The 11,392-nt window shown below is 35.9% G+C and overlaps 1 protein-coding gene across 2 annotated transcripts; it reads left to right on the forward strand.

Annotated features, from left to right (window-relative positions):
- Nucleotides 1-262: 262 nt before the first annotated feature.
- LOC140872951 (kinesin-like protein KIN-13A) lies at nucleotides 263-7,329 on the forward strand. 2 transcript variants are annotated; one of them, XM_073275915.1, is made up of 13 exons: nucleotides 263-402; nucleotides 752-1,002; nucleotides 1,537-1,758; nucleotides 1,859-2,050; nucleotides 2,186-2,290; nucleotides 2,398-2,475; nucleotides 3,325-3,406; nucleotides 3,955-4,117; nucleotides 4,378-4,707; nucleotides 5,403-5,621; nucleotides 5,701-6,304; nucleotides 6,413-6,478; nucleotides 6,715-7,329. In XM_073275915.1, exons 2-13 carry the CDS (start codon nucleotides 805-807, stop codon nucleotides 6,895-6,897), a joined length of 2,442 nt encoding a protein of 813 aa, XP_073132016.1. In that variant the 5' UTR covers nucleotides 263-402; nucleotides 752-804; the 3' UTR covers nucleotides 6,898-7,329. The 2 variants fall into 2 exon arrangements, with proteins under 2 accessions (XP_073132016.1, XP_073132083.1); XM_073275982.1 differs by lacking the exons at nucleotides 263-402; nucleotides 752-1,002; nucleotides 1,537-1,758; ... (5 more) ...; nucleotides 4,378-4,707; nucleotides 5,403-5,621 and having other exon boundaries at nucleotides 5,723-5,858; nucleotides 5,963-6,304.
- Nucleotides 7,330-11,392: the final 4,063 nt, after the last annotated feature.

Genomic DNA, 11,392 nt, shown 5'->3' on the forward strand with positions numbered 1-11,392 from the left:
GTTATTGATAATTCAGTTTGTAACCTCTTTTGATGCTAATTAATATCTCAGTTTACATTTTTTTTCTAAAAAAAGTACGAGCTCAAATGATTTTTTTTAAAAAAATCAGCGTCGATAAAAATTCAAGAATTACAAAAACAAATATATATGCATCTTATATATTATAATATATTTAACTTTTCTTTTACAATTGGAAATGAAAATCTAATTTAGTTCAAAAATAATTTTGATAAAATGTTGTAAGCAACACAAAAATTAAGTTTATAAATCATCTGTCATTATTGAATTACATTCATTTCACTCTCTAAGAGAATCGCAAGAAAATTTTCAGGTGCAAGTATTTAGGGTTTTTTCACTATCAGATCTATATTCATTCCATACTCGATCCTTTTTCTGATTCAGGTATGCGCACACGAATTCTTCACGCTTCTGTTATGGTACTTGTATAAAAGTAGATAACTTGCAATGAAATGGGTTGTTTTCTACGATGATTTTTGGGTTGCATTTTCGATTTATGCGATATTTAAGTCTAGAAATTATCGGTTGGAATTCAAGAGATTCAATCGTTGTAAACGGCGGTTGCATGTATGTTGTTAACTTCGTTCTCACGCCCATTTGGTCAATCTGTGATGATCTTTGTCCATTTTGATAATAAGTTTAGGAGTGATGGGATTATCAATTATTTGTATGGTGTATATCAGGCAGGTTATTGTGTTGAATTATCTCTTGCTCTCTCTTTTTTTGGTTGTAGTGTGAAATAATTAGATCTTAAAAATTGGTCCACAAAAGAGATCGGTTCGCCACATGGGTGGCCAGATACACCAGAGCAGTTCAGCGGCAGCCACTGCTCTGTATGAGGCCACTGGACCTGGGGCGTCCAGTGGAGATGCTGGGGATGCCGTGATGTCAAGGTGGCTTCAGTCTGCAGGCTTGCAGCATCTTGCTTCTCCAATGGCATCCAATGCAGTTGATCATCGCCTGCTCCCTAACATTCTCATGCAGGTAAATATTAATTTTTTTTTTATTTCTATAGGATCCACTTTCATCCCTATTGATGATGTTTTGTATCTGATGGCAATTGGACTGAAGTTAGTCTGTGAATTATTTTTTTATATTTTTTGTGGGAAAATAAATTCAACTTTCATTAGCAGGGACCGAGATTCTGATGGTTTAACCTGTTTTGTATCAGTGGCACTCTTTGTATACATTTGTGACTTGTCACATTTGATGTTGGAAGAGAGGTTTAGAATTCTTTTCACTTAAATGCTTGTACTTTATTTTGTATATTTAGAGTTATATAGCAGTTTGTATCTCTTGTCTAGAGTTTGTACGGCTATTATATCTCAGCATTCAGCAGTTCCCTTGTTAACAGCAGTGTTTTCGGTTTTTCTTGGGTGTTGTTCAATGCCTTTTTTTTTTTTTGGGGGGGGGGGGTGGGGTTCGGTGAGCGAAAGTAGTTTGGTTATTGCTCTCTGTGAACATTGACATTTCGAATTCATCATTAATTTGGTAGAGTGTAACGTTGTTTTTGTTAAGGGTTATGGACCGCAGTCTATGGAAGAGAAACAGAGGCTTTTCAAATCAATGAGGAATCTACACTTCAATGGTGAAACTGTTTCTGATCCTTATACTCCGAGCGTCCAAAGTTCGGGTCCATTTGCTGCATCAGATGGATATAATTCTCCTGAGTTCAGAGGAGATTTTGGAGCTGGTCTTTTGGATCTAAATTCGATGGATGACACAGAACTCTTATCTGATGTATGTCACACCAAATTTCATCTGTGGAAAGTTATATTGCACTTGTGAGGGCTATAACATCTGTGCTGATCATGGATAATCTCTTAATATTTGTCTTCAGAATGTTATCTCAAAGCCTTTCGAGCCATCACCTTTCATGCCTGCTGAGACCAATGACTATGATAGTGACTTTGATGGAATGGACAGCATTCTTCAGGGTGGCAAAATAGATGCCGAGGCTCCTGCTGTACCGTCTACAAATGAAAAAGAAATCACGACAAGGGAAAGTAATGTTGCTAAGATTAAAGTTGTGGTATGTTGCAAAACCCTCAGAATTCTCTTTCTCAAGCTGGATTACCTCCAAATTTTTTCGTATAAGAAGATATTTATGTTGATGTGCTTCTTGAGTCTATATGCTAATATAAATGAGTGTATTTCCTGGGCATAGGTGCGCAAAAGACCTCTCAATAAGAAGGAAGTCGGTCGCAAAGAGGATGACGTCGTGACTGTATCTGGTGATACTTTATTAACAGTCCACGAACCCAAATTAAAGGTCTGAAAATTTGCATATTATGATGTTGAGGTTGATTGGCAACAGAGTTGAATAAATTATTATTCTTGCCTGACTCAAGGAACTTACATTTGAGCACTGGTTTGAAGGTAGACCTAACTGCGTATGTGGAGAAGCACGAGTTCTGTTTTGATGCAGTTTTAGGCGAGCATGTAACAAACGACGAGGTAATACTGCCTCCAATTGGAAGTTGATGCTGGTAAACTATGTAGCATGGGCACTTTAAAAAATTTGTTTTTTGGAGTATCGGGTACGGCACGTGTACGGGTACGACACGCGGATACGTGTGTTGGATATGGCAAATGACGTGTCGTTGACTTTTTTCAAGTTTGACCAGTTGGGTACGGCATGGATACGGCTTGGGTACGTTTTTGGGTACGGCTTGGCTCAAATCTCAAAAAATTGAAAGTTTTAAGGGTGCAATTGAAAAGTGAGAAATTTATGAGGACTTTTTAATAAATATATTAATATCAATTGGGCTTAAAAAAGCCTTAAATCTTCTATTCTCTCTTCGATCGTTCCTCTTTTTCACTTTCTGTTTCTCTCGTCGTCTATCATCACCAACCCACTGCTTGAAGCTTTCCGCTCGCGGCATGCCGCCGCCGGCCACCGGCCGCCGCTCGCCGCCGCCTGATCATAGCCGTATCTTAGCCGTATCGTGTCCTATATTTTCAAAATTTCCCGTATTGTCGTACCCGTATCGTATCCGACCCGATACCCGTACCCGTATCCATGCAACATAGCTGGTAAACATTTGTGTTGAATATAAACTCCACTTCTTGTTAAGATTTGGGTTTCCATTTTTGTTATCTTAGCTTAATGCCACATATTGGTTGATTTTTTTAATTCCTTTTTCTATTGGTTGGTTATGGTGGTCTTTTTATTCTTTCATTTCTTTGGGTTGCACGTGTAGAATGGGGCACCGGGGCTGAAGTTGGGAGAAAGAGTCTTTATTGTTAATAGATCCGTATTTCGGTTGGTTTGTTCTCATCAAGGCATTATGTTTTTCTAATTAGGTATACCGTGAAACTGTGGAGCCAATTATACCCACCATTTTTCGGAGTACCAAAGCCACATGTTTTGCATATGGCCAGACAGGTGTGTTTCTTTGTTTATATCATTTGTTTATAGCTTCAGTGGTAGATAAGCCTTGCCTGCTAGTGGCTATTTTGGATTCAAGATGGTAGGTTATCTGTAATTCATGAAGTTTGATGTTTAGTATTTAAAATTATGAATGTAATTTGCGTTTTATTTATGTTATTCATTTCTGTAATTCTCTACAAATGTATTTTGGTTTATTTCTATAGTATCATCATTTGATGATCCCTTGATGGTTTACTGTGCAACTCAAATGTTGTTTAGATTATTCAAGTAATTTGACTCCAGTTGCATTTAATTTTTAATATGTTTAATGCATCAAAAGTTCCTTTCTTGAACTCCTCTTTACGATGTAAGGCATTTGCGCAACTGAACTGTCTTTCAATGACATTCTTAAGGTTCTGCTGGTCGAATGCATTCTGGTGAAGGGTAGCAATTTTAGGAGTAGCTGTACTTCAGTCCACAATTGATTTGTTGTGCATTACTGGGTTTTAGTCTCATTGTCTATATTCTGCAAGATTGCTGATTACTTGTCCTTTTTCTCATAGGAAGTGGTAAAACATACACCATGCAGCCGCTGCCTCTTAGAGCTGTTCAAGACCTTGTCAGATTGCTGCGTCTGCCTATTTATCGCAATCAAAGATTCAAGCTGTGGCTGAGCTACTTTGAGATATACGGCGGGAAACTTTTTGATCTTCTAAGTGATAGGAAGTTAATATTCCGACTGTTTCTTTTCATTTCCATTTAAAACCCAGAATTAATTGATAATATTGATATTGAAAATCTTGCATTTTGATAATGCCAAGTATCTTCAACTCTTTCGAGGGAGTCATAATTAATTTCCGGCTGTCCATTTCATACCTTAAACTTGATCGCCAGTCGAAGTACAGACTCAAAAATGTTCAAACAATTATCCCTTGTAGATTTGTTTGAAATTTTGTACCTGTGCCAATGCAGTATTTTTGTTGTAGGAAACTATGCATGAGGGAAAATGGCAGACAGCAAGTTTGCATTGTTGGACTGCAGGAGTTTGAGGTATCAGACGTCCAATTGGTGAAAGAATATATTGAGAGAGGAAATGCTGCAAGAAGTACTGGTTCCACTGGTGCTAATGAAGAATCTTCTAGATCTCATGCAATATTGCAACTGGTTGTGAAGAAGCATAATGAGGTGAAAGAATCTAAGCGAAATAATGATGGTGATGAATCCAGGAGTGGGAAGGTTGTTGGCAAGATTTCTTTCATTGACCTTGCTGGTAGTGAGAGAGGAGCGGACACCACGGATAATGACAGGCAAACGCGGTATTAACTCTCTTGGGCCATGGCTTGTGTTATTTTGCATTTCTATTTTGTTTTGGCTAATTTTTTCAGTTGCTTGATTGGCTCTTTTATTGACTAATATAATAATAATAATAATAATTTAATCTATAGACATGTTAACTGTTTATATCTTTCGAAGCTTTTGATGCTATTTCAAGGTCTTGGTGTTGGTGCAACTTTAGATTTTGTGCCTCTTGTTATCCTGATCATAGATTTTCACTGAATTCTGCAGAAGCCATAAATTAATTTTTAGTTCATATTTAAATACTCTGATCAGATGTCAACGGTTGAGATGAGGTTCCTTTTTTCATCCTTGATTGGTGAAAGAAGAATTTTGTTTCTGTCGTATAGGTCATCTGATAATGGAAACGAGGACTTGGATTCTTTTCGAAACCGTGGAAAATGGTCTTTTTGTGTAATTTGGTTTGTGGCATTTCAGTAAAGATTAATACTAGTCTTGGGGAGAATGTTCCTTTGGAGACTTGCACTGTACTCATCAGTTTCTTACCGTCACAATTTTAGTATCTCCTTTAGTTTCCCATCCATCTTTACTTTTAAAAAAGAGCTTTCTATTACTCGCTTGAATTAGTTCTGTCCTGTTTGTAGCTTTTTTCTCTTGGTTGATAATAGGATTGGCATGTATACCTTGCAACCACAGATGATATTTTTCTTGTTAGGATTGAAGGGGCAGAAATAAACAAGTCTCTTCTGGCCCTAAAGGAGTGTATTCGTGCTCTTGACAATGACCAGATTCACATCCCATTCCGTGGAAGCAAACTCACTGAGGTTCTCCGTGACTCCTTTGTTGGCAATTCGAGAACTGTTATGATCTCATGCATTTCTCCAAATGCTGGCTCATGCGAGCATACTCTCAATACCTTAAGATACGCTGATCGGTGAGATTGTTTTCTTTCCAAATTTAATTCCTCGCGTGGTTTTATGAGGCTTTAACTGAAAAAGGCAAATGCGTGACAGGGTCAAAAGTCTTTCCAAGAGTGGGAACCCTAAGAAGGATCAGGCCAGTTCATTACCGTCCAGCCTGAAGGAATCTTCATCAGCTCCAACTTCGTCTGTTTCCAATGAGACTGTGGACTTTTATGACCAGCAGCAAGAAGCTAAATTAGTGGATCCAGGTAGAAGGGTTTTAGAGAAGGAAACTTCATCTTACACTTATTTGACCGAAGATGAGAAACCACCCTCTAACTTCTATTCTAATATTATCTTTGATGGCCGTGAGGAAAATGTGGCAACTGCTGGGGGTTTGGAAAAGGAGCGACGTGATATAAAAAATACTTTCAAGGTTTCCACCAGTCAGAAGATGAACCCAATTGTGTATTCGCAAAATTCGGCTGAGAAAGAAGTAAAGGTGCAGAAAGTATCTCCACCTCGGCAAAAAGCTTACAGGGATGAAAGGCTCGAAAGGCCGGGACTTGAGACAAGAAAAGACAGTGAATATCAGGATATGTCAGCCAGTAGTTATAAGCAACAAAATGCTGATCGCTCTGATATAACTAATACCAGTTCTAAACAGTATGTGCCTGAGCGAACCCCTGATAATAGCATCAGTGAAATACTTGAGGTTGGTCTTGAGGAATCTCCTTCCTAAATACCATAACTATTATATGGTTAAATTTCATCAAAGTACTTTTAGTACATGCTGATTAGTAGCTAATTTTTTTCTTTGTAGGAGGAAGAAGCCCTTATTGTCGCCCATAGAAAAGAGATTGAAGATACAATGGAGGTAGTTCGTGAAGTAAGTTGATACTTGTTCGGTTTTCTCTCTCTCTATCTTACTTATAATTCACAATAATTTTCATAAATATCTTTTTTGTGTCAATTGACTGACTGACTTCAAATTCCAGCAGCTAATGTTAAAGCTAAATAAGTAAATATAAATCAAAACAAATTTGAAGGAAGGAATTTAACCATTTCCATGCTTATGTGGTTTTTTTTTTTTTTTTTTAACATGTTTTTACTTTGAATCATCAGGAAATGAAGCTATTAGCAGAAGTTGATCAACCAGGCAGCCATATTGACAACTACGTGACTCAATTGAGTTTTGTACTCTCACGCAAAGCTGCTAGTCTGGTCAGTCTTCAAGCTCGTCTTGCTAGGTTCCAACATCGGCTAAAGGAGCAAGAAATACTGAGCAGAAAGAGGGTACACCGCTGAGGCAGTTTACTTGCCAATGGATGCAACAATCCCGTGTTCTGTTCATAATTCCCTTGCATTTGTTTATTGTACTCGGTACATATTACTTTTACTGTCAAATATGTATACAAAAATCACCTGGTACTGCCTGTATTTGTGAAGCAGAAGAAACATGAAACGGAAAGGAAAATCGAAGAAATTGTTGTAGAAAATATCCTCAAGGGATCACTGGAATGATCTTCCAACTGTTGATTACATTTCTGTATGAATTACGGATTACGGAAACCTCCTTATTCTTATAATTTGTGAAGTTGTGTTCTTTACTCCGGGCTTGTAACAAAGGGGTTTTTTCTTGGTTTGTATTGTGAAATTTTAGGCATTTCACTTGTAGCTTTGTTATCTTTGTAAAGACAACACATTACCTCTGGTCGGAAGTGATCAATTTGTGCTTTACTTTTTCTCCAGTTTTTAGTCCCTTCCATCCCTAGCATTTATATTCATACAACAATGAAGTTTTAGATATCAGGTTTAGGTAATTTAATTCAAATTTTTTAAGAATTTGGGGTTAACCAATCAATTTTAATTTGGTTTTTTTGTTTTGTTTTGTTTTATTTTTTTTTAAAAATCGAAATCCACACAGCCAAATTAATTTGGATACATTGGTATTGTCCACATGTAAACGAGACCTGACCTCAATCTTATTGAAACACCCAAATTTTATATTGCAAAAAAGATTATAGGATTTTGTTTTTATTTACCTCACCTACTTTGTGTATCTATTTTATCCAACGTCATAACCAGATCGGTGATCGAATCAGTCTACTTTAAAAATCAGTCCAATTGATCTAACCGTTTTACCCAGACGGTCGGATCGAAAAATCATTTATATAATATAATATAATATAATATAATATAATATAATATAATATAATATAATATAATTAACAATATATTTTAAATTTTAAAAACCTAAACGATATATATAAATAAACAAAAATATATATTTATCATAATTTGAAAACTAAATAACTATATAAATATATTTAAAATATTAGTTATTGTTATATATTTTTCAAAAATAAATTAATTAATTAGAAAAACTCTAATATTACTAAATTAATATTTTAACGAAATAAAAATTTCAAATAATCATATATATAATAAAATATTAAATTAAAGTTTTAAAATAAAAAAAATTTATTTTTCAAAAAACATTTCGCAAAATCTATTGAATCGTTTTTTCGGTTCTTGACTGGTTCTGTATCGGTTCGACCGGTTCTAACCGATTTAATTGTAAAAATGATTTTTAGGAGTGTTTCGGAGCGGATCAGTGACCGGTTTCTCTCGATCGAACCCACCGATCTGATCCGATTTTGAAAACATGAAGCTACTGTTCGATGCGAATTATAAGATTGAACGTCACTTCATCTTTCCACATTTAGATCAAGTGTATAATAAATGGAAATAAAAATAGATATGCTATCCATATATTTTATTCTTAATCTCCTTCGACGAGGCAAACGGTGAAAGCAACTTTCTTTAGTGTCAAGTTGTGTTTACAAAATAATTGAAATCATATATTTAAATTGGTTTCTTTTCTGAGAATCTTTTTTAAAAAAATTGTTTCATTGTTTCTTCTTTTTTCCAAACAATAAAACTTTAGTATAACTCGTGTTAAATTTTTTTTAAAAAATGTTTAATTTATTTTCAATTACCAATGTGTTAAGTCGATGTAATTCAAAGAAACTATGACGCTTATAGTTTTTTTATTACGGTGCAACTCAAATCTTTTAAGTACAGCAGCCCTAGCGTCATGGTTCGATCGTCATCCCAATAATTGCACCTCTTGCAATTAATGAGAATCAAACACATGGTCTTGACTCTGATACCAATTGTAGGACCGATCTCTTGCTGTTTTATCAAAAAATATAACTGGTAGTAATTGTGCAATTCAAATATTTTAAACCGTACAACAGCCCATGGGAGCCGGGATTGGTCTTCTTGATTATATCCTTCCACGCACTCCATATCCTTTTCTTAAATTCATCAAATGCCAAACTGTTTCTTTCATGTAACAATCCACCGCCAATATTTTTTGTTCCAGCTACAAATTATTCATGCAATTAACTATAAGTTTCTATCCATTCATATATATCAAAGGAGTACCTTAATCATAATTAGAGTTGTTATAGATTAATATAACACAAAAACTCTTATGAAATCGTCTTACATGTCAATTTTGTGAGACAATCATAGATAAATAAGGTCGAGTAGTGTAACCATAGTCCATAAACATAATTAAGGTTTTAAATTAAAAAAGATGCTAAATTTTTTACCCCATATCCACTAGCCTAGCGATTGTTGATGAAGCTCGAAGGACCAATGGTTCACTTCTTGTCCACTCGAAATCTTCCCTAGAAACTATATTTATCATTCCCAACCAAGGAACAAGTGTTCAACAAATTATATGCCGTTGATTCAAGTGCCAGCTTCATATACTCTTCCATAGTAGGAATATGATTACTGCATGTAGAGGTAGAGCCATTTCGCCTCTTGAATATATGTCTTCACTAATTTTTTCATCTGCAGTTTTTTTAAACACCTTAATTACTAGTAGAGCCACTTCACCAGTTCACCTCTTGAACCCACATTTGATATGAAATGGAATTAATAAAGGTTGAAATTCATTTTCGCAAACTTTAGCAGTATCTTATTATGTGATTCTTCATAAGTAGACATGAACTTCTTTACTTTATATATTATCAAAATTTTGTGGATTGGAGTTTAAGGCTTCTTCAATTTGTATCACAAGTAGAGAATTGCTCGTGTGGAGAATGATGGATTCGAGGTTTTTTCAATTCCACTCTAGCAATAGAGATTGATTTTGGAGGATGTTGTTAATTAGGAAAATGTCATCCTCCAAAATTGCTAATTGGACCTTAAAAAAACATTATTTTTGGTTCTTTTTTCAAATTTTTGTTGTTATTTTCAGCTCCTATATTAAATTTTAGTGGGTTATTTGGTCAAATTTTTATTGATTTGAGTGTTCTCTCTTCTTTTATTATTTATTGTAGTTGTCATATTTGGATCAAATCAAAAGCAAATAATGAAAAAGATAATTAAAAAATCATATATTATATATTTTGTTATGAAGACATTAAATTACTCAACTTAAAAAAAAAGCACACAACAAATAAAAAAGTTCACACAACAACAAATAAAAAAAACGCACACAAAAAATAGAAATAGGTATATTAATTTGTAGTTCACTGTAATCATGACAACATACTAGTAGTATAGAAGGTCGGATCCATATGGGAAAGTTCCACCAAAGAATTGGCTGAACGGAGTAGAATTCATGTTAGAGTCATCCCCCTTTGCGACTCTTTTCTTTCAAATTCTTTGTTGATATTTGACCAAGTATGCACGGACTGATGCATCAACATACATGAGAGCTTATCACGATGGATTTTGTGACTCGTTTGCCGGTATCTTCGAAAAATTGTGATGTTATCTGGGTTGTGGTGGACCAACTCACCAAGTCAGCATATTTCATTCCCTATAGTCGAGAGTACACTGTTGTTTGTATGGCTCGGTTGTACATTCATGAGATCGTTCGACTTCATGGAGTGCCGGTGAGCATTGTCAGCGATTGAAACCCCAGGTTTACTTGCAGATTCTTAGGGAGTGTTCAGCGTGCTATGGGCACTACTCTTAGTTTGAGTACTGCCTATCACCCGGAGACTGATGGACAGACAGAGCGCATTATCGGTACCTTAGAGGATATGCTTCGGGCGTGTACTATGGATTTTGGTTCAGCCTGGCATGATCATTTGCCATTGATTGAGTTTGCGTACAATAACAGCTACCATTGTAGCATTGAGATGGTACCATTTGAGGCGTTGTATGGGCGACGTTGTCGTACTCCACTTTTCTGGGAAGAAGTGGGGGAGAGACAGGCATAGGGACCAGAGTTAGTCCAGCAAGCCGCAGATATTTTTGATCAGATCAAGAAAAGGATTAAGACTGCACAGGATCGTCAGGTCAGTTATGCTAATACCATGCGTAGACCTCTGCAGTTCGATGTTGGGGAGAAAGTATTTATGAGAGTTTCACCTTTTCGCAGGATTCTCAGATTTGGTCTCAAAGAAAAGTTGTCACCTAGATTTATCGGTCTGTTTGAGATCTTGGAGAGCATTGGTGATTTAACTTATCCGTTAGCCTTCCCACCATATTTTTCCAGTATCCATGACGTGTTTCACGTATTTCGGTTGCGACGGTATGTGGTAGATCAGTCTCATATTTTGCAGCCGTCTGAAGTTCAGTTGGATACTGAATTGACTAATGTAGAGAGACCGGTTCGTATCTTGGATCGTAAGGATAAAGTGTTGCGGAATAAATTTATCCCTTTGGTTCTAGTTCAGTGGCAGCGCCGAGGAACTGAAGAAGCCACTTGGGAGCTTGAGAGCAGGATGCGTTCAGAACATCCTGATTTATTTTGATTTTATTCCAGTGT

The sequence above is a fragment of the Henckelia pumila genome, chromosome 1 (assembly GCF_033568475.1).
Source record: "Henckelia pumila isolate YLH828 chromosome 1, ASM3356847v2, whole genome shotgun sequence".
Taxonomy (NCBI): Eukaryota; Viridiplantae; Streptophyta; class Magnoliopsida; order Lamiales; family Gesneriaceae; genus Henckelia; species Henckelia pumila.

Bases quoted from the DNA above. Each gene is read 5' to 3' on its own strand.
- LOC140872951 (XM_073275915.1), top strand. From the start codon at position 805: ATGGGTGGCCAGATACACCAGAGCAGTTCAGCGGCAGCCACTGCTCTG. The intron at 2,476-3,324 runs GTAATACTGCCT...TTTTCTAATTAG, and splicing joins AGCATGTAACAAACGACGAG to GTATACCGTGAAACTGTGGA. The intron at 4,118-4,377 runs GTTAATATTCCG...TTTTTGTTGTAG, and splicing joins GATCTTCTAAGTGATAGGAA to GAAACTATGCATGAGGGAAA.